Source organism: Pseudopodoces humilis, chromosome 2, assembly GCF_049639895.1.
Source record: "Pseudopodoces humilis isolate 2021_Gansu_Grassland_sample_001 chromosome 2, ASM4963989v1, whole genome shotgun sequence".
Lineage (NCBI taxonomy): Eukaryota > Metazoa > Chordata > Aves > Passeriformes > Paridae > Pseudopodoces > Pseudopodoces humilis.
The window spans coordinates 32,837,646-32,861,030 of NC_142201.1; the positions used below are offsets into that span (position 1 = coordinate 32,837,646).

General features: G+C 39.5%; 1 protein-coding gene across 6 annotated transcripts in view; it reads left to right on the top strand.

Moving 5' to 3' along the window:
- The window catches only part of JADE3 (jade family PHD finger 3), a 64,183-nt gene extending 41,004 nt beyond the window's left edge, over positions 1–23,179 (top strand). For all 6 annotated transcript variants that reach the window (XM_088051771.1, XM_088051772.1, XM_014251919.2 and 3 more), the window contains 8 exons: positions 2,440–2,597; positions 4,452–4,642; positions 6,787–6,998; positions 9,477–9,644; positions 15,310–15,426; positions 15,888–16,361; positions 18,114–18,231; positions 19,744–23,179. In XM_088051771.1, the coding sequence (XP_087907897.1) occupies positions 2,440–2,597; positions 4,452–4,642; positions 6,787–6,998; positions 9,477–9,644; positions 15,310–15,426; positions 15,888–16,361; positions 18,114–18,231; positions 19,744–20,636 (2,331 nt within the window). In that variant the 3' untranslated portion in view covers positions 20,637–23,179. The remainder of the gene's footprint in view (positions 1–2,439; positions 2,598–4,451; positions 4,643–6,786; positions 6,999–9,476; positions 9,645–15,309; positions 15,427–15,887; positions 16,362–18,113; positions 18,232–19,743) is intronic.
- The last annotated feature ends 206 nt before the right edge of the window (positions 23,180–23,385 follow it).

The following is a 23,385-nucleotide window of genomic DNA, read 5'->3' on the forward strand; positions in this document are numbered from 1 at the left end:
GACATGGTAAAGGAGCAACATTGTTTTTCAAATAAATGTTGCAAAAGAAACAGCCATGAGAAGAAGCTGGCTATCTAAATCCTGAAGGGATGTGTGCTGCTCTTTGTGTAGATGGCTTAGTTCAATAGCCTTGAGGCTGACTGCTGAAGTAGAGTTTACTTGATTTGTCAGAAAACTCTCTCTGGGTCCCCTGAGTGTTTTGGTTTACTTCCACAGCAAAGGAAATACAGACTGAGTATTCTCATACAATGCCCTCTGAGAGTATTTTACTGCTGGAAGACCCTACTTTGCCACACGTGAAGAAATGAAGAATGACTAGAGCTAAAGATTGTAATGATTCCAAGTGTCTGCAGGAAATCCTCAATTGCACTGTTAATCATGAGTATGAACAGGCAATTCTTAGGAAGTCTTAGCTGAGTTTTGGAGTCCCTTAAGGTTTCAATAGTTAATCTTTTTGTTGATTAAATCTTTGACCTTCAGTGATACCGGTACTGTAAATTGTTGAAGTCTTAAGCAGAGAACTTAATGGTGTGGCATGGTGATGGTGTGGTCAGTACTTACAACAGTCAAAAGAAACCCACAAGAAGTTCATGCTCCGGGGAGTTTGTGCTCTAAAAATAGAGATACAGTTTGCATCTGTAATGGATAATCAGAAGATTTGCTGCTAAGCTATGTAGTTAGAATACTGATGTCTTTTATAGCACTTTTCATCTAGTGATTAAGAAATAGTGGGTTTGATATGAAGTACTTCACTTTTATATTCTGTCAGTGGCTTAAAAGGTAGTTTGTAAAGCACTTACCTCAGATAAGATTTGAGAAATATATTTTCTAGTAATTAAAGCAGTCATTGCACTTCTCCTGTATCATACCTTTTCCTTCTGGTGTTCTTTGGAATTGTGCCGTTAGTGCTTCTCATAATCCTGTCTCTGTACCTGTAACACAGAAAACTAAAATGCCTTCTAAGTGGCATAAATAATTTTACATTTTATTGTTGTGTACATATAGTGCTTGAAAAAGAATGGATGCTTGCAGTCTCAATGTTTTTACTCTTGACATTCAGATTTTAATATAGGCCTGTTAGGTACCTGAGGAGTTTTATACAGAAGACAGCAGTGAACAGTCTGTTCTGAACCAAGGCAGATAACACATTAGTAGCAAATACAAGACCCTTGAGTCCATAGGTTTGAGTACCCTCGGTCAGCTTGGTCTCCTGGCTGCCCATATGTGATGTAGCTGTAGAAGATAATGAAGTAATGCTCATGTTCCAGGTCACCAGCAGCTATTTCAGTATCTTTTTAGCACAGAGACTCTTTTAATAATGTTTACTTGATGGTTTCCAAGAACAGCTGAGAATTTCTGCAGTAGGCATAACAGGTCTGGTACTGTCAAATTGAAAAGGGTACATGAAGATACTGGGCTCTGTGATGGTTTATTACTTCTCTTGTTATAAAACTGAATTAATAGGAAGAGGGTTCAACCTGTCACAACTTACTGCAAGGATATTTTCCATTTCATTTTATTGCCCTCTGGGGATTTGATTTCTCATTACAATAATACAATTAATTAGTTGCAATGTCACCCTTAAACCAAGTCACAGTCCCTGTTTTGCTTTAGTGAACATTAAGCTTGGTGCAGTGTAGCAGTGGAGGAGAAAAACCAGAGGTATGCCCTTTATTTAAATTGTACACACCTGTAGTTGACAGATATTAAGTAAGCTCTGAGATGACTGATAATCATGTTTGCATGCTTGTAACAACTTAACTCTTTGGAGCCAAGGGTTACAGCTGGAGATCTGCTGCTATGGTTTGCTTCATTGTATAGGTTTCCTAAAAGATGCTGAGGCTGGATTTTGTCCATCACTGCTTAGACACAGAGCAACATGGGTCTTGTGTTCCAGCAAAGGCAGCTGTTCGCCTTTGATCTCAGAGATCCCACCCAATAAAACTTCAAGTGGTTTTAATAAATGAGCAAGTGCCTATCCATCAGTTTTGCCATGGCAACTGTTTGTAGCCCATGATGTGAATATGACAGTTTAAAGTAGCTGAACTGAGTGAAAGAAAAGGATATCCTACCTTGTGTCTATGTTAGGATACAGCCTACAGACTGGCAATAAGCTGATTGAAAATACGGTGAGGAGTCTTGAATCAGAGGCAGGCTTCCTTTCTCCTCTCTCTGGTTACCTGTAAAAATCTTCTTCCTTCTGGTTAGCCTTTGGGCAGTAGCATGGTTTTGAATTAGTGTAAACGTCTCATCATACTGTACCTGATACACTAAAATTTAATAATCTAGGTAGTTTCAAATTGATATGTTTGTACTGATATTCTTTAAAAAAATTATCAATGTATATGCATTGTTTCAGTGTAGATAAGAAAAATACCTGCCGCATTCTTTAATGCAATGCTCTTTATCAAATGCATCTTTGCACTCTGTTTCCTGCAGGTGTTCCGCAAGGATCTCATTAGTGCCATGAAACTCCCAGATTCTCACCATGTCAACCCTGATGAGTATTACGTCTTTGCAGACACGTGGAAACAGGAATGGGAGAAAGGGGTTCAGGTTCCAGCCAGTCCAGAAACTATTCCACAGCCTTCTCTCAGGTATTGGTGATCGGATGTGGATTATGTGCACAAAATGGCAACTCAGAGAAGATGGCTGCTCAAAACCAAGTTGTCTAAGTGCAGTCAGCTTTTCTCTGTTGGTATGTTTAAATCTTCAGTGTAGCAGCCTTCAGACATGTTCTTGAACCACACAAGTGCCTATTTGGAAAACATTTCTGTGGCACTTCAGATCTCATTCTGTCTGCATGCTGTTACAGTAAGTACATTGTGAATGTAAAAAGATATTTTTTCCTCAGTCACATGGTGCTATGGATTAAAAGCTGTTTTTTATTTGAGTATGGGGAGTTGAATAAATTAAAAATAAGCCCATATCTTATGCATATTACTTGAAAGGTTTCCCTACACAGCATGATGATATAGGCATATAATCCCTACACTAGGCATGTGGTAATCACTGATACCTGGTAAAATTACTCATTTGTTTATGTAATCCAGTTTTGGTTATTCTCAATGTTTTAACCCTTTCTACCTTCTCTCACCATAGTTGGCTGCTTAACATTATAGAAATTCAGTGATCTCAGATTCTGGAGATAGATAAAGAATCTTCTGTTCTCTCACACGCTGTTTAGACTAGGGAAACATAGCACTGTAGTCCTGCAACCCTTCCTGGTGGAAATAAAGCATGTTTCAACACAGAAAGGTTAATGCCAGTGTGGTCTTCAAGACAAAGACTAATGAATTATCTGGTGAAAGTGCTGAACCAGCATAATTTAATTTCCACTGAGGCTATTGTCAGTACCAAGTTATTAAAATAACTATATTGCAGCTCATACCAGCAGTATTATATTAGAAGAAAAAGTTGCTATAGATTTGTCTGGACCAGGGAAAATAAAGGCTCACAAGGGAATTAGAGGAAAAAATGAGCAGGGTGAAGGGGGATGAAGAATGGCAGAACTATATTGTTTGTGCTAACATTGATAATCCACATTGTCCAGTCACAATTATGTGGGATACAGCTTGACAACTGCCTCCTCCTTCTTTGCTGTCTTATTTTCCAGAGTTTTTATCTTTTCCTTATCCTGTGGAGGGTCGGCTCCAGAAAGCATGTAGAGCTGCTCATGCATGGCACTGTTCCATTCTGTAATTCTCTGGCTTCCTTCCACGTGTAGGGCTTTTTGCTTTGAATTCAGAGAGACTGAACTTTATCTACTTCAGATTATTCTTTCCATTCCAAAATCAAACCAATCAAACACTGAGTTTTATCTCCAAAAATACTTGAAAGGTTGGGAACACAAATCTTTTTCTCCCTTGCTTCTTGGATGACTTTTCCTCTTTACATTTTTGCTTGGCATCAGAATGGTTCTTGCATAACAAAAATAATGTATTTGTAACGTGGATAAGGTGTTATTTACAAAATAAGGGTAGACTGAGTATCCCAAATAGAGAGCAAGGGCTTTTCACACACACACACACACACAGACACTACAGTAGAATAAATTTAACTTTCATGGAAAACGTGGTATTTTCATAAGATTGGTTAGCAAGATTTCCTTATGTAGTTTAGAAAGAATATAGGACAAAGATTGTATTGCTTTTGTGCATAATAGTTTCTTTGGGTTTCAGAAACAGTTGCTTTGTCGTACTAGTAGCATTTGTTATAGAAATCATATGGATAGGCTTACGTTTTAAAAAAGGGTTCTGTATATGTAGTAATGGAATTGGAATATTTTGGCTGAAAAAAATGACATTTACAGAATCCTGTCTCCCTAGGCTGACTATACTTACTGGCTGTGAAGCCCCAGCTTTCTTTACACTTACAGCAAATATTTTATGTCTTTCAAGGATGGGTCTTAAAAAGCTGTAAGCATTTCTTTTTTTTCTTTTCACTCACAGGGTTGTAGCAGAAAAAGTAAAAGAAGTACTGTATACACGACCCAGGAAATACATCCACTGTTCCAGCCAAGAACCCACAGAACCAGGTTACATCAACATTTTGGAACTAGCAGAATCTGTGTGTCGCTATGACTTGGATGACATGGACATCTTTTGGCTCCAGGAACTAAATGAAGAGCTTACAGAAATGGGTAATTCCACAACATATTCTCATTTCAAAAGCTGCACTTCATTTCTGCTGTTTGAGTTCTGGTCTAGTGTGTAAGTTCTCTTAAAGATTGCTGAATGAGAATTGAATGGAAATGCTAAGATAAACAGGAGCTTAAAAAGTAATTACTTTCTTTACTGTTAATGTTTTATATTCTACCTGTTGTGCTTAAAAATTTCTTGACATCCAAGATCATCTGCAACTTCTGCAGACTGAGGCGGGAGAGAAAAAGTCCACACCAGGTGGAATTAATTTTAAGACTTCAAAAGTTAAAGATTTTATGTAGGGAAAGCAGATGTTTCCATTTCTTGAACTTGGAACATATCTACAAATTCAGAGTTCTGAGGAGCTTGCATGCTGGGTTCTTAACAGAGTAATTAAGTTTCACACATGTTGGCCCATCAAAATCAGCTAAGTAAACTTTATTTTGCCATGCAAGTTGCGGGTATAGAGATCTACGAGTGGAAGTGAGCTATAGAAAATACTGGAATTATCACTGGAATAACTGAATTGTGGTGGAATAATCTGTGTGGCTAGTATTCTGCCATTGCTGATTGATTGTCCTTTAGGAAGGACAGGTTGGCATCTCTTGGATTTGCTGTTAATAAAATAGGAAGGACCTGTAGAGAAGTGACAATCAATGGCAGCATTGTCTGTAGTAGCAGTGAAATAGCAGTGACTGAGATCTGGAGGGGAGTGAGGAGGGGAAGTAGTTTTTCTGGTCTTGGACTTGAGGACAACACATTTCTACTTGGCTAACTGGGTTGGATCTGGGAGGCAGCTCTGAAGAGTGGAATTACTGGAGAGCTATCAGGACTTTAAGAACACTGTCCTCCAAGCACAAGAAAGTTCCAATTATACATTCAGGGAAATTAGTAGATGTGTTGGGAGACTGGTTTGGTGAAGTAGGGAGTTCAGAACGGAGCTCCAGTGCCAAAGCTTGCATATAAGAAGAAAGGACAAAAACTTCCCAGGCATACAGGAATGCTGTAAGCAAAAGCTGTAAGCTTTTCAAGGGGGCAGATCTCCATCCATGGAGATTTTCAAGGTATGACTGCATGTATCTCTTGAGCAGCAGCCTTTTTTGGATTTCCTATTGACTCTGCTTGGAGCCTGGGCAGAGGCTGAAGCCCTCTGTAGGACCCTTCCCACCTGAATGATTCAGTAATTCTTTTAATTCAGGCAATGAGAAAGTATTAGGACATGGGAGAGAATTCTTTAACTCTCCCTGTTTATTGTTTGTAACAAGGAGTCACAATTAGTAGCCTTAGTTAAAATATTAGCCTCTGCAATTAATTTTACATGAATATCCCAGCATTTGAAGACCCGAGTAAATCATAAGCTGTGAACATCATGATCATTTTAGAGCAAGGACTTTGACAAGATGCAGTTTGGAGATGGCTTGTAGCTGTGAAAACCGTAGGGTTTCTTACACAGTGCTACATGTCCTGAAGCTGCAAACTGAGGGCCCGTCTCATACCAAGTACTTTTACGTGGTACTGCTTATGCTAAGTTTGATTAGTGGTGAGTGTATGTAGCATGTGTAGTGTTCAAGTGAACAGATAGTATGGATTGCAACAGTATATTTATCTACCATTTTATTTTTTAAAAAAACATCAGAAAAATAAAAGCACTTTTCATGATCATTATGCTTTGATCACTCCATCACAGTGGACTTAGAGGTACTGGGTGGTGCAATTTCTGTATCATTACAAGATATAAAGTATTCTTGATAAGTTTTATTTCCTAGGGCATTAGTCTTCAGAAGAACACAGTGTGTGATTTTTGGATTTCATTAGTGTGTAAAATTACAGAAGTGCAGGAAGGGTTGTATGAGAGCCGCCAGCAGTTACAGCAACTGCTGTCTTTTATGCCGCAGTGTTTTCTTCCAGGTGCAACCTTGTGGTTTGTGTGAAATTTTTGCTCAAGCAGTAGTTCTGCTTGTATTTATAAAACAATGTTTTAATTGGTCTGTGAGTGAAAAATCTTGTCTATTTTTATTTTATTTTTAGATGCTGTGTCTACTCCATTAGTTGCTAGAAATTGTCTTGTTTCTCTTCCTGCTTCTCTAACTCAGTCAGAAGCATCTGACTGTCCTCTAATTGCCCTTCCCTTTCTCTGTTGTAGGATGTGGGCTCCTGGATGAAAACACAATGGAAAAGACAATTGAAGTGCTGGAGCGGCACTGTCATGAGAATATGAATCACGCCATCGAGACTGAAGAGGGGTTGGGTATCGAATATGATGAGGATGTCATCTGTGATGTGTGCCGGTCCCCAGACAGTGAAGATGGGAATGACATGGTGTTCTGTGACAAATGTAATATTTGTGTCCATCAGGTTAGTGCCTGCAGAAATGTTGACACTATCCTGTGGTCTAAGTTTATCCAGGCAAGTGTGGAATTTGAATGGGTTTTAAATGTTAAGTGGAAGACTTTGTGGTTTTCTACATATGGTGGTGTGATACTGAGGTGAATTTTTGGACTCTGATAATTACAGTAGATTAAGTGGCCTAGCATGGTAAGAGGACAGCCACAGTCTAGCAGAAATTCAAAGTGTGTTTTTGGGACATGCAGCTATTTCTTCTGTAACTGTAAATAATTTTTTCCCCTATTACTAAATCTGCTTTTGAAGATAAACAGGACAGGAAATACTGGCTTGCCTGTTTGTGAATCTAAAGATCATTTGTTTCAGAGCTATTTTTTTTTTCCCTTTGCTGACTAGTTACTTGGTAGACATAGACTGTCGACCTGGAACCACATGTAGGCACTTTAACAAAGTGATCCTTTTCAGAAGCCATCAGCACTTGCAAAAACCATGGTCTCAGTCTGAATGGTGCTCATATTTATAGTGTTTCAGATGTAGCCAAGACTTTGCACTGCCTGAGCTCAGCATAGTCAGGTAAAAGTGTCCTTATAATCAGAAAAGGGGTATGAATCCTGTGGTTTTTGTGCATCTTGTTCTGGAAGTGAGTTTTGCTATAAATTGAAAAGAGATCAAGAAAATTCTTTCTTTTTATGTATTTTTGTACTGTCTGCAAGTAATATTTCGAAAACATATCTGTCTGAAAAAAGACCTGTCACCTCCTGCTCACAGTGGGCTGGCTTCTAGCCCGGCTGCTTTCCGGACCTGAGTCCCTGTGTGAAGCAGCCTGTGAGCCTGAGCTGGCTGTAAGGTGGCCAGGACAGGAATGTGGCTGGCAGCTGGGCTGCCTGCTGCAGTCCTTGCTTGTGCCTGTTAAGGAGTAATGATGGATTTGCAGTCAAAGGCTCACGGTTGTCTGCTGACAACTGAGCTTGAGTTGATGGTCTGCTGCCTCCTTGCCCTGGATCTGCCTGAAACAAACTGAAGTGTGTCTGGGCTAGATCAAATCCTAACTATAACAGCTTGTCGCATTTTGATCTGGATCAGCTTTGGTTCAACAAGTAGCCTCAGGTCTTTGTCATCACACAGTTTGGAGGTGGGGGGGAGGAGGAGTGTGAGAAAATTCCTCCTTCATGGTACCCTGTTGTGCTGCCTCAAACATGTTGTGAAATTACTGTTTCAGTAGTCTAGGCGTCTTTTGCTTATCAGTTAAAATTAGAAAATAGTTTCAGTCCGTTTCCAGAACCCTAGATACAATCTTAGATGTAATGCTACTTCTGCTCTAGCAACAGAATGAATTCTGGTGGGAATATACCAGAGAGTAGAACACTTGTAAAATTTGGATTGCAGCTCCCCCTGTTGGGCTTCTACAGGAGTTGTCACATCAAAAAAAGATTTAGGTTAAGTCAGTCTTGCCACATTTAATTCTGGAAAGTCCCCCTCCCTACAAGCCTGACATAAATGTGCAGTGTTTTATGATAATGTTTAATATTAAATACTCAGATCTTATTATCAGAAGGCTGGGAAGGCAAGTATAGGAATTTTACTAGATTTAATCTGAAAGAGTGGTTACAACTAATGGTCCTGTTCTTTTGAGTCTTCTAATGTTATCGTTACCAGAGATAGTGTTAGAAATTACGAGATTTCCTGTGATATCCACCCTTTTGATAAAACTTTTATTGGGAGTGGATGAGTGAAATTAGACCTTGATGGCAGCCACTGATTTCAGATATGCTCAGCTTCATGGAGATAGGGGGAATGTGTACGTACAGCAGCATCCACCAGTGGTTCCATTAACTACCACGAGGAATTTGAATTGGAAATCAAACTATTTATTTTCCTTTTTTCCTTTAGATCTCAAACCTAGAAAAACTTCAGAAATCTCTAATTTTCCATGTGGTTAAATGCAATACTTGGGAAATGGGCATAAAACCCAGCATCTTTTAATTCCAGTATATGCTGTAATTTTTGTTGCATTATTATATAAATATGTAAAGAAAAATACACAGAACTGTAACCTCAAACGTTGCAGGAAATTCTTTTCAGTCAAACAGCTCATACCCCTTCATATCTAAATAGAAGAGTGTTACATTTTTAGCAGTAGGAAGTTGTTATTTTAGAAAGTATTAGATACAGAAGCTAATTTAAAGGAATATCCATTTTGTTTACTTGAGAAAGTTTAAAGTCAATAAAAGCAAAAGTGAAGGTTTGTACCACCAGTGCTGTTGTGCAGTCCCAATTGATAAGTTTTATAAATAGGTGTAGAAAATATAGCTTTTGAGGCTGTTTGTCTCGTGGATTACTTGACTTATTTTAAGGTAAAGAAATCACAGACAGATTAAGTGAAGGCCAGATTTTGCCTTTACTTTTTGAAAGCTTTGCTCTGTGTGAATATGAATGCTTGTGTGTGGAATAATTTCAGCACAATGATTCCAATACCTTGTTTTCTCCAAGGCTTGCTATGGAATCTTAAAAGTACCTGAAGGGAGCTGGCTGTGTCGCACCTGCGTCCTGGGAATACATCCTCAGTGCCTCCTCTGTCCCAAAAGAGGAGGTGCCATGAAAGCTACCAGGACAGGCACCAAGTGGGCACATGTGAGCTGTGCTCTTTGGATTCCAGAGGTAAAACCCTAATTTCTCTCCTGTCCTCTTCCTTCTTGTTCCATCCTCTGCCTTTATACATTTTCATGATTTAAAGTCTTTGACGTAATACCGGGTTTTATTCTGATAGGCCTGCTCAGTCTGTGAAGTCTGGGAGAGAGTTCGTCTTGTATTCTATTAATGAGTCACTTTGTCACCTCCATTTACTCAGTAATCACTTCTTGGTGTCATTATGGTATCTGTGACCTGCTAGAAAGGGCTAATGTATTACTGTTTCAGAGCTGTATCTTAAAACTGCAGCTTTATTGTCTCAGATTTTTGGATGAATTTGTGTGATTGGATGGATGTATAATTTGCATGAATATCTTCATTTTTTTCAGAGTTATGTTTGTTTGTTTAAAGATTGCCTGCACTCCGTTATTTCTATAAGATGTAAGCTGAGGTTTGTAGTTAAAGTTTCTTTGAGTTAAAATTTTTCTGAATGGTGGGGAGATGAGAATTTTTTATGTCCATGTTGTATATACTTTGTAAGTAAAGGCTTTTTTGATGTATCTGTGCATAGCATTTATGGAGAGTTTCATAATGAAGTTTTACACTTCCTCCTTCATTTTCAATCAAGTTTAGCATCACAGTGTAGTTCAGTAAAAGAGAAAGTTCACATAGGTGTAGATGGAGTTTGTGTTTAATTTTGTACTTGGAATATTTATGTTTTATTTCTGGTAAGATTCACAAATCCATTATGGTGGGTGGTTTAATGTGAGACAGTAGCTGTATCTGTCAGCACTATGAAATCAAGGACACAGTATTTTCTAAATCTTCTGCTCCCAAGTACAGACAGGCCTGGTGTGTGCACAAATTTGAGGAAGATACTAAGATTTTGGTTTGTGTTTTTTTGACAACCAGATATAGCAACCAGATATAATGTATAATTCTTAGTTGTCTCAGGCGTATATATCTGCTTCTTAAGGAAATTTTCTTTGCAGTTGCACTTTTAGGCCTACTTGTAGTTTCTGTCATCTCTTTCACCTTTGAGGAGAGAGGAGTTGAGGAAAAACAAAAAAATATTTATTTTTTAAAAATCGCTTCTCTTGTGCTTATGAAGTGTCTTGACTGGAAGCTCTCCTGGCTCTGAGCTGACTGGTTTTTCTAAGAGGTCTGTTCTGCATGTGGTTGCCTTGCTGTTCTCATCAGCAGAAGAGGAACAGTGAGGTTTGGGAAGGAGGTGGTGGCCGGGCAGGAAGCACACCCTGGCTTCTTGCCTACCCATCTCCCTCTGGCTCTGGAGGAAGAGAAACTGCTGGGGGATACCCAGGGTAGGAGAGCTTGGATCCAGCTGTTTCCACAGCCCATTCAGTGATTCCAGGTTTTGGGTACCTTCTCCTCTCCACACCAATGCAAATATGTCAGTCATAGTGGAGAGGTGGCAGGTGCCTGCAGGCATGGGAAATGCCTCTTGGATCTGTTCTCTCCGGCTTGTGTGTATTCACTTGTAAAACAATTCCGTTACCAGAGAAGCCAGGAAAACCCTTTGTAAATCTACTAAAATGGCAGGTCAGTTCTTGTCTGGAGTGGCCTTATGTGCTGCAGGGGGCAAGAAACACATAGAGTTTAAAGAGCCAGGGATGGATGCTTTAGGGGAGAATGTGTATTCTCATATATCTATTTTTTCTCTTCCAAGGTACTAGCATGCTGGACCTTCCTAAAAGAAACATGAATTATAAAGTCACTGGTATTTCCTCTTGTGGCCCTAACAAAATGGAGCAAAGCAGAAAGCAGGGAGGAAGGAGCTATAAATATGTCTGTGTCTTGTGGCAAAAGGTTCAAAGAGACTTCACGAGTCACCAAGTGTAGTCTAGCATTGTAGCAGTCAATTTTGCCAGGTATTCTCCTGCATTAATTCATTCAGCACTGTCTTAAAATATTTTCCTTCCCTGCCTTCCTTGTGAGTTAATGGTATTTAAAGGCTTTCTTTTTGCTCCCTTGACTGGAACGATTGAAGGTTTTTACTTTCCAAAGTGTACTCGTTGGTTTATATCCTCTTTTTCTTCTGCCCTTGCTTTAGTGTAAATGTGTGGTCTATTTCATGTTTTTTTTGAAAGGTGTTCTTCTAAACAAAACAAAAGAAAAAGGAAACACTGATACTAGAAAACCTGTATTGAGTGTTTTGAAATTCAAGGTGTTTCTCTGCCTTAGATAACCTATAACAGGCAGGTCCTCTGCCAGTCAATGTAGTGTTAGCCGAAGCAGAAAGCGGTAACTCCCCTGGCTGTAGAGGAAAGATACAATTGGCTGTCCTGAACAGCTGCTGTGAGTGACTGTGCTCAAGCCACTGGGCTGCCCTTCCCAGCCACTGCTGCAGATCCTTGTGCACTGGTGCAGCTGTTGGTTAGCAGGAAGCAGAAGACACCAGGGTGATTGATCATGTGCATAACAGTTGCAGATAATAGGCTTCAACAACCCATTGTTTTCACTCTCTCCCACTCATAGAACTTCTTCAGAGTATAGTCAAGATGTAACCTGATGCAAGATGAAGAAATGGAGAAAATGACTACATGTTATGGCAGATGGATCATTTCTGCCTTGGAATGGGAGTTCTTGGGGGATGAAAAGTTGGCCTCTGTTCTCTGGATCCCTTGTGAGCAGCAAAGTTCAAATGGTCTTTGACTCCTCTCTGTAGAAACATGCAGGTGGCACAAGGCCAGTTTTAATAAATTGCACCTGACTCTCTAAGTGCCTCTTTGTGCTTTTACAAAGTGGGGTAATATCAACAGTCAGCATTACAAGCTGAGTGAACAGTATTTCCAATATAAATGTTTCCTGACCTTATGAGTCCCCTCTGGGAAGGAGCAGGGAGAACATTTAAGGGGGCATAGAGGGACAGGGAAAAGCTCTGTGTCAATTCCCAGCTCTGGCTGGGAAGGCCAGTGGAAAGCTGATATTACTCAGTTTCCAGAAAAGTCATTGCAGATTCTGGTTTGTTTTTGAAAAGAATACAGACAGCCTGACCCATTGACCCAAACTCTTAATTCCTAAGGGAAGTCTTGTCTCTCACTGTAGTGGTAACAGTTAATCTTAGTACAATATTGTTTCAGAAATACCTGTGCAACTTGTAACCAGCTGTTTTGAGCATGGTCAAGTTAGGGTCATGAAAGGCTCTTTCCTTTTGGAAGGACAAAAGCTACATTCAATGATATTGAAGAGCACTGACCATGATTTTGTTGAACTACTCCGGCATTCCAGTCGTGTCACTTTTCCACCCCCTTTATAGGAAGGCCACAAGAGGTTAAATTGTTAGTCACATCTGTCTCATGAGTGCATCATGTGTTGCCTGACTATTCTTCGTTAAAACCTGAACCTTCTGAAGCATCTAAGTGTCTTCCTAATGAAGACTTTTGGAAATTCCATGCAGCTGGTTGACTTCAGTATATTCCAGAAGATGGAGGTTTGCACTTGGCAGATCAGAGAGGGAAGTACTGTAACAAACATTATCTTATTTGAGACAATTTGTCATTAATTCATAAATTTTTGTTCAACTTTTTTTTTCCTAATATGGAAATGATGAACCAAGTAATCTCTTGCAAGGTTGTTTTTTCCACCCACTTAAATGATCCTTAAAGCAATGCATAAGGAGAGACTAGCAAAAATATTCTCAGCATAGCAACTGTGACTTAGCACTGCTATCTTTGGGTAAGTCTACCTCACTCAGGAGGTCTGCTGAAGCAAAGCTTTCCATACTTAGGCATTAAACATGTTTTAGAATGAATATGTGAAGCTAGGAAATTCAGCTTTGTCTACTGGCTCTTGCAAAGTTGCCAGTTTAATTATTACATGTTAAAATAATTCATACAACCCAGATTGTCCTGGGTGCCTCTTACTGAGGTGTTAATCCAAGAAAAGTACTGTAATGTTCTTAGAGTTTTCTAGAAAAACAAAATAATTGTTGTTCAAATCTCGTCCTTAACTGCTTTTTTTGAGCCATCAGCTTTCTTCTGGCCTCCCAGTGCCACAGAGCATGACGTAGGAACCCCCTTTCTTTGAATTCTTAAGTTTGACCTTTTGAGAAGAAGCCCATATTCTGACTGCAGGAAATACAGGTCTGCTCTATTCAAATGTGTTGGTTTCAGAAAGTGTGGAGAGCTTCCTAGCTAGTATCAGCACTGTGGTTTTGGTTCAGCCAGGTAGCCCTCCAAGGCACACAACTGAATTAAAAAAGTGTTGTAGAAGTGGAAAAATTCAAGCTCTTGGAGACATGTTCTTGGGACAGTTATCCCACTGAAATCTTCTGCCATGTGCCATTCTCATACTGGCCCAGTTCTGCATGTTCGTCATTGAGAGCTGGCCAAGTTTTTGTTTTTGTGCTCGGATAAATCCTGTCAGGCATGGCTCAGGTTTGCCTGCAGATATATCTATATGTGTTTTGGTTTCCAGATCATAGAAGTCTTCATTTCCCTATATAGACAACAGGCAACTGAGAAACTTCTATCACAATAGTTACGTGAAAGTTAATATAACAGAATAGTAAAAGCTATCCTGTCTATATCTGGGTTTTTTCCCTTTCTTTTAGTACTATTTATAATCTGGTTTACCAGAGACAAATTTATCATCCAGACTAAGTCTGTGAAAACTAGCACAAGACAATATATCCTGCTTTGCAATAAGAGAATTTTGTTGTATTTTTTATCAAATTATTTTTGATACAGTCCATAGTTAGGAAAGTGTGTTAGGATTATCTCTTGCAGTGGGAGTGCTCCGTGGAGAAGCAGAGCTGGGAAGCAAGGCTTTTCCTGGCTGCTGACTGAAAGATCTGGCTCTGTCCCAAATCTTGAGTTTACAGAAGTAGATACTGTAGCAGATCTAGGGATTTTATAGAAGGAACTTTTCAGGAAAGTGTTCCTGTTTTGTTCTGAGGGGCTTGTATTTTGGCACTTTTTAAGTTAAACCTGTGAAAGCAGCACAGAAGAAAAACAAAACCACAAGGGAATGGAAATAAACTTCAATATAATTTGCTGCGGTCTCTCAACTGGTAGTGGTTTAGGAATGGTATTCTCCAATTCAGTGTTCCCGCTGAAACACTTCAAACCATGCACCACTCCCACCTCCCTTACAGAAAGCTGGAGAGGGGATCTGGAGGCACAAATGGTAAGGATCGTGGATCGAGATAAGAACAACTTCCTGGAAGCAGCAATGAAATAAGCAAAACAAAGGAAAACAAACAGTAAGAGCTACAATATCAGTAGCAGAAGGAGGCAGTGCTACCCGACCACTGTCTTCACACCACACTTACCTGACCGGAAGACAGCCCTTCCCCCACTCTCAGAAAATGATGTGAGCTGGTGCAGAATAACCTCTGGTCCTAACCATGCTTCCTCCTGGCTACTGCAAAAATTAAGCCTGTCCTGGCTGGAACCAGAACACTGGTTCGTAACAAGAATGTGTGCTGTAGATGCCTCAAATATTTTGAATAATTGCAGCTTTGAGTTACCAGGTTAAACTAATAGTATTCTACACTATTGTCTGCATGTGGGATCTTTTGGAGTCCCTTTCTGAGAAGTATGCGTACATGGAGATCTTGCAGGAAGAGAAATGAATGGATAGCTTTCTACTTCTGGTATATATTGAGAGCTTGGTGGTTTGTTTTGTTTTTTCCTTTGATAACGGTTTTCTGCACTGCTTTCTTTCTTTACAGGTTAGCATTGCTTGCCCAGAAAGGATGGAGCCAATCACAAAGGTGTCTCACATTCCACCAAGTCGATGGGCTCTAGTGTGTAGTTTATGCAAACTGAAAACTGGTGCTTGCATTCAGGTATGTACTTGTCCAATAATGACTCTGCAAGGGCGAATCTGTCAGAAGGGCAATTTTGGTTTTGCATTTTGTTCTTCCTGTGTTCAGAGTTGCTTTACAATGGAGATTGCTGTTGGATAGATGTCTACTTCTTCAAAGCCATTTGCTATCAAATTATTTTACTAGACAGAGATTAAGAATTAGTCTGGGTTGCCACCTTTTTAATGAAGCTGAGACGTTTCAGAGTCACTACTGTGTGTATCAAAGATGGACAGAAAACCCCTTCCATTGAACACTCTTTGCAAACAAGAAAATGCTATATTGGGTAATACCAATTTCAAAGGGATCAATAGTTTTAACAACATGTAGGAAATTTATTTTGGTAGGGATGGATTTTCTTGTAGTTGAGGTAGTTATGTCCTTTTTTTCTGGTTTGATGTTACTGTAAGTAATTGAGGCTTTTTGTTTTACTTTGTCTGCAGTGTTCTGTGAAAAGCTGCATCACTGCCTTTCATGTCACCTGTGCCTTTGAGCATAGTTTAGAAATGAAGACTATCCTGGATGATGGGGATGAGGTCAAGTTCAAGTCGTATTGTCTAAAGCACAGCAAGAACAAACAGAATTCACTGCCTGATGTTGAGGAGCACCCCAAGAGTGTGTCAGAGCAGAAGCAAACAGAGAGTGAGAAAACGAGCCTGCGAGCCCAAAAACTCCGAGAGCTGGAAGAAGAGTTTTACTCACTAGTAAAAGTGGAAGATGTTGCAGCAGAGCTGGGCCTTCCTAAACTTGCTGTAGACTTCATCTACAATTACTGGAAATTAAAGCGAAAAAGTAACTTTAACAAACCATTGTTTCCTCCCAAGGAGGATGAAGAAAATGGCTTGGTGCAACCAAAAGAAGATAGCATTCATACTCGCATGAGGATGTTCATGCATTTAAGGCAGGACCTAGAGAGGGTAAGAATTAACTTGTACAGTTTTGAAAAACTGTTTGCAGGTGAGCAAGATCTTTCTTTGTGGATGAAAGTGAGAATGGGGAAAGCAAAGTGAGATGATTGAAAAAATAATTAAAAAGAAAGAAAAAGTAAGGCTTCAACTCAAGTGTTTTGATGTGCTGTACTGCCTTCTGGAGAAACTTGCAAGAGCTGCCCCTCTCAGTCCAGTGAAAGGTCTGATGTGAAAGGAATACTTCCTGACTTGCTTAAGGGTTATTCCTTTATGTGTTTTATATTTCTATGCACAATGGACATATTTGGTAATTGACTCTATGACTTCAGCTTCAGTTGAATAAATGTTTAAAAAAATGAGGAAATTTATTTGACCCACCGTTCTAGTTAGTGATAGAGTTTAAATGAGAAAAAAAATGTTGCTTTTATTAAGCAAAAAATAAGAGTAAGACTTGTTACCACTTGGAGGCTGCCTCCAAGGGTTGGGTAGGGTCACCCGCAATTTTCAAGTGCTTAGAGGTAGGCAGTGGATGTAAAAAAAAGGTAATAAAATAAAACAGATGTGATGAGGAGAGGGGAAGTAAAAGCAGAAGAGAGGTAATAGTGTTGTAAGAAAAGGGTAAACAGTATTGGAGAGAGAACAACATGAAAATACAGGAAGGTTGTTGGAGCCGAGATTTGCACTTCTCAGTGTAACTGTTGTCTTGAATCTGTCATAATCAATCTCAGATCTTTTCCAGCACTGCTTTTGATATGGAAGCTTACTTTACAAAAAAACTTAAAACCCATAACATACCTCACATGGAGGGCTGGTATTTGGGGGTGGATTGTTTTTTAGTTTTCAAGAGACCATGTCAAGTTTTTTGTTTGATAAATATTTGGTTTGCACCAAATTTTGTTGAAATTGATGTATTTATTCTGAGCGGAGGTGATTCATAATTTTAAATGCCTGCTCCAAGTTTCTGAACTTCTGTGCCACAAGATTATATAACTGTTATATCTTGGGATAAATATAAATTTGGGAATCTTGGAATTTTGTTTCTAGGTAAAGAGATTCCAATTCTGAACAGATAGGAGTGCTGGGGAAAGTGTGTTTGGCAGATACCTTTCAACCAGCCCCTATGCTGTTTCTGTGTTTTAAAAGCACTTACAGGTGTTTATCAAGAACTTCGACTGTCTCTTCTTATTCTATTGCCTTAGGTGGAAATGTTGCTATTAACTAAAACAAGTAGTAAAAGTAGAATTATGTGGAACTGAATCAGAATGGTTTGGGTTGGAAGGGACCTTAAAGACCATCTAGTTCCAACACTCCTGCCATGGAAAGGGACACCTTCTACGAGACCGGGTTACTCAAAGCCCTATCCAGTCTGGCCTTGAACACTTGAGAGAGGGGGCCTCCCCAACTTATCTGGGCAACTGTTGCAGTGTCTCACTGTTAACGATGTCTTCCTTCTTCACAAAGTAAACTTGCCTTCTCTCAGTTCAAAAACATTACCTCTTTTTCTGTCACTACAGCGTCTGGTCTCTGTCTTTCTTATAATCCCTTTTCATATAGGGAAAAACTGCAGTGAGGTCTCTACAGACCTTTCTCTTCTCCAGGCTGAACATTTTTTTAATGCATAATTAGGTATGTTCAGTAATATTCACAAGAACTTTAACAAGGGGATTTTGCATGTTTTGATTTTGTTGTTGATGCACTTCTTAAACTCTATCTGGATTTATTTTCTTATTGCATGTTAAGTCTCCTGTTATTCCTCCATAGGTAAGAAATCTCTGTTACATGGTAAGCAGGAGAGAGAAACTGAAGTTGTCCCACAGTAAAGTACATGAACAAGTCTTCAACTTGCAAGTCCAACTCATTAATCAGGAAATTGCTGCAGGTAATCATATAAATCTAAAATATTTATAAATCCTGCCTGTATTTTAACTAAAGCAGTGTATTCTTTTTATGTTCCTATTTAGTGCTTTTAACATGTAAAAATGCCTTTAAGAATTTTCTTCAAGTACATAGTCAATCAAAGCAGCAACACAAAGAGAACATTTTAATCGCTTAAAATGTTTACTTGAATATTTTTTTATTTTATGGCTGTTTCTGGTATATGCCTCTTGCTTATCACTGTGGCATCCAGATAGCAGAAATGAGCTAGTGGTGAGTGATCTCTAGGCTTTTGCACCGTTGGGATGCTGATCCGTGGCACTGGTTCCCCACAGCAAGCTGTACCCTGCTGGTTGGTTCTCCAGCTGAGAAGGCTTTTCTGCCTGCTGCCAGTAGTTGATTCCTTCAGGCAAGAGAAGGAGTGACTGGTGGGAATCACTGCTGTTCTCATGTGCCTTGTGCATGTCATGAACAGCGCAGATTTGCTAGCTTGCCATCTGCAGTTGCTCTCCTTTCTTCAAAAAGAGTTTAAGTGCTCTGGTTGTTAACGGAGACTAGTAGCTGTTTCGGAATGCTCAGGTGCCAAACCCCACTCTGCTTTTCACATTTACAGCAACTTTTTGAAATAAAGAACACAGTATTTGGAAAGAGGAGAAGAGCATATGCATACCATTGTAGTTACTGGGATTTTTTTTTTTTTTTAATAGGAAATGCAGCTATTTTACTGTGTAAAATTGAGATGTGGTCTTTCAGGATACATACTTCACCAGTTTAGGGTGGAGTCTTCATGCTTTTTTTCTCTGCCCCTGAAACATGGATAGGTGCCATTAGTACTGATAAGGTTTTTTATGGATTTTTTTAAACTGTTTTAGACCAGACTAGTACTTAATGGAAGCAGTGGCACTCTGAAGCTCCTTGCTTTTGTGTAAATGCATTTTATTAGAAATGTCTACTAAGTTTGTTTAATGTCTTTAAAAATACAATTTTAATACTTATTATAATAGCTTGATACTTGCAGTGGGTGCTGTATGCATGTATTACCATAAACAACTCATGTGTTGAGGTAAAAAACTTTTAAAACTTAGAGAATTTGATAATACAAAGCAGAGAGCTGAACTAAGTCCAAATTGAAACTCAGTTTGAAGCATTGTTTTTTCTTCATCCAAAACTGAATATGAACCTTTTTTACAGCTTTGTTGGAACAGCTTCAGTCATATCTCAAAACTGGTTCAATTCACTGGCTTAAAGCCCCGTAAAAAGGGCACATTGTTTTTAATGAAAAATTTTAAATGCTTACCTAAATTCCAAAGTTTTGGATAATTTGGAACAGTTTGGCTATCTCAGCTTCTCCTTAGTGTCCTAAAATAATTGCACAGTAATTATTTGCAAATGCTTCTTACTGTTGCATGATTGTATAATGGACTATAAAACTTGATACAGAAGACAAAAGAAATTACCCTTTTTAAAAAAGCCTTTTTTTCTTTTTCTTCTGCTTTCTCGCCTCTTTCTCCCGTAGGCCATACACTGACAAGTGCACTAGAGAACACACTGTTCTACCCACCTCCCAGGATCACCCTGAAGCTAAAAATGCCCAAATTAGCATTAGGAGACTGCAAAAATAACTCGCTGAAGCCTGGCAACAGACCGCTTTCTCCTGACAACAACAGCACTGTTTACAGCAAGCGGAGTGTGCCAATGTCAAAGGAATCGTTTGAAATGAAAGCAAAATCTTATGCCAGGTATCAGCACGACAGCAGAAGTAACGGGTTGCTGGCGGGGATCGGTAAGCCTCGGAGTGAAGTAAAGGATTCTGGCCCCACGCAGCTGATGGAGTTTCACCGGGGCCAGCCATCCGGGAAGCCTTTAGCGCTCCAGGCTGCTTTGCACGGACAGTCATCCATCGGGAATGGGCGGGTGCAGCAGGAGAACTCAAGGCTGGTGTCCAAATCCAATGGTCTGATGGGCAGGGCTGGAGATGTGAGCCAGAGAGACAGCTCCAGCCAGACATCCTACGAACAAGAGTCTGTGCTCACGGCTCACTTGGCCAGCCAGAGTGGATTCCGAAAATCCACCATAGAACATTTCAGCCGGTCCTTTAAAGAGGCTACCAACAGTCTGGTGAGGACCACGGAAGATCTCCGGTGCTGTGAAAAGCCAACAAGAAGACTTGCAACAAAAGATCGCTTGTGGAGCAAGCAGACACTTGAAGGTGCTCCATACCAGGACAATGATGGGTACTGTCCTGACTTAGAGCTGAGTGACTCTGAAGCAGAAAGTGATGAAAACAAAGAGCAAGTGCGGTTAAGACGAAGTAGCTCAGAGAGAGAAAGCCCGAGTAAGGACTTTGGAAGAGACTGTCACAATAGAAACAAAAAGAATATGATATCTCACAGTTCGGTGCAAAGGTGATTAGAAGCCCCCACGGGGTAATTCAGACTTTATGTATTCCAGTGTACCAGTGCAAAGCTCAGCATCAAAAGGTTCCGGAAAATAGTCTAGGACCTATTTAGGAAGAGCTGCAGTAGGGGATGGGGGAGGGGAGAGAAATCAGAGTCTTTTTATTCAACTGTGAATTGGTTTGCAGTCTTTGCAAGGTTAGCTCAGTTATCCACAAAGTCATGTGGAAATCAATTGTGTGTTTTATCAGAGGGTAACATCTGGGAGAGCACAAAGCGGTTAACTGTGCAGAAATTCAGGAAACCGCTTCCACCGTGCTAGCTTAAGTGCAAGGCACTGTGTTCATGTGGAGGCACTCTCGTGGTGGTGGACAGGTTTTAAAGAAGTCCTTGCATTGCTCTAAGATGCTGCAAGAGACTGCAAACGGAGACACTGAAACTGCGTTGTTATGGCACCTGCAGTATGGCTTTGATCCAGCAAAGCACTTGCAGGTGTGTTAGGAAGTTAAGCACGTGAGAAGTCCTGCTGGTTTCCCCAGGAACATTCGTGCTCAGATATCCGAGCACATGCCGGTGTGCTCTGCTGGATCAGGCCCAAAGTGACTACTAAGCGACGATCCCCTTCTGCAGGAGGCTTTGACCTGCAGTGACGTGTGCAGGCTCCCTGCGGAGGGCGGAAGCAGGCGTCGCTGGCGCTGCCAAACTCGCTGACCTCTAGACGTGCCCCCATTCCCTGCTTTTGCTGAAGGTTGCGTTTCTCTTCACAATAATTCGCTTATTTTGTAAATATACAACTTCTAGTACTTCAGTTTTTTTAATCTCTGTACATAGATGCTTGTTGTGGGATGCACTTGTAAATATTTTACCCAGCTAACAAGTACAGATGGCTAATTTTGTGGATAGTGTTTACAAAAGTAGATGTACTACTTCAAAGAAAAATGCTATTTGACACTTACATTTAGGCAATCACCGGTGATGCCAGGTTCCTCTTGAAACTGAGATTTCATATCCAGAGGTGTTTTTACCTGGTATTTTTAAAGTCAGCTGAATTAGAAATAATTTCAGCTGATTTTTTTTCAGGTGCGAATTTTCAACCCTAGTTGCCTGAGCACAGGCATAGGAGTCTTCCGGCATCTAGGTCTGTAAAATTTTAGCCAGTCATCATTTGGAGTATGATGGTTTAATTAAAAATGTTTTTTTTTTTAATTGCTGAAAATCTACTATTTTATTACACTGCTTTTCAACCTCTGGATCAGTTGCTGTTTCCCAGTCTAACACATTTTTTGTATGTCCTTTAAAATCAGCAGTTGTTAAATAGTGATTAAATTTCAGCCAATACTGACTGAGAAGTTGAGAAGAGAAGGGAACGAAACCCTTTCTATTTGTTTCAAAGACAGGGCATTTTTGTTTGAATGCAAACTAACTTCTTGTTTTACAGATGGTATTGTGTTGATCAACAAAACAACTGCACTGTTTTTGTCTGAAATGCTGTACATTTCATAAATAGGCAACATCTTCTGTCCCCACATCACTGGCTGAAATGACCCATAGGTCGTGTAGGGCATGTTGTACAGCTCTGTTGAGGGTTCACTTTTGTCTACAAACAAAAAGGCATTCCCCCCACAGCGTGAAGATGACTATGCAGGATCTGAACAGCAACTTGTTTCACTTCATAGTTTCGATTTATTGCTTTTAGGTTGGGAAATGGCAACAAGATTCTCAGATTTGTTTTAAACTTTGAAATCTCCCTAGTTGCAATAGCACTAGCAGGTCAGGGGCTGGAGAAGTCTTCAGTAGTGAAATAATAAAAAAAGTATACTTGGCCAATCTGCTCTGTTTGCTTTATGCATCTTAATTTTTTTTAATTTTTTTTTATTTTTTTATTTTAATTCTTGATTTTATGTATATTTGTGTAATTGATCTTTCTATAGCTGTATCTTCAAAAATATTTCTTTTGGTGTAAATATGCAGTAGCAATTTAGGTTTCCACATATTTTATTTTTATGGGAAATGCTTTGTGTTCTAAGCCATGGGTCATTCAGAAAGTAAACAAATGTCTGTTCATTTGTATTCTGGTTCTGATTCTCTTAATTCTCCTTCAATATTTATTAGTAATCCTCTCTCACTGGCCATGAAATTTTATGAAGCTTTTATTGGGAACACTTATCTGGGAGGTCAGCAAAGTGTTCATGTTATTTTGTGGCTGGAAGCATATGACAGAAGAGAGGGAAAATGGTGCTTCAGCAAAACTCAGCGTTTCTGCTCTTCTGGGGCTATCAATTCAGTTGTTTCCAGTCTGGGCAATGGTTTTGCTTATTTTTACATAATTTTAATAGACATATGAAGGAGCCCTTGGTTATGTAGTTCTCAAGTATTGTCCCCAAAGTGCATTTGCTAGTTTTTATTGTGCATTCGGTGGCTAACTGTTTTGAAGTATTACCTCTTAACCTTATTTGTCAATTTTTTGTTGTGTTTTTGCATTTTGTTTTATATATATAAATATATATATATTCAATTTTCCAAGATGGACTCGGTTTTTTTCAGATGTCCCCTTTTTACAAGTACTTTTTCATTAAATTATGAAACTGCTAACAATATTTTCATTTGTTGTGATTTATTCAGGGCTTTACCCTCTGTGTCTGGCAGGTTGTAAAACTCATCAGTACTGTGTCCATCAGGACTAAATTATTTCTGCAGATTTGGCAATACTTTAACAAGTTAAGTATCCAGGAAAACCCTTCCCCTTCAGCCTCCCAAAAAAA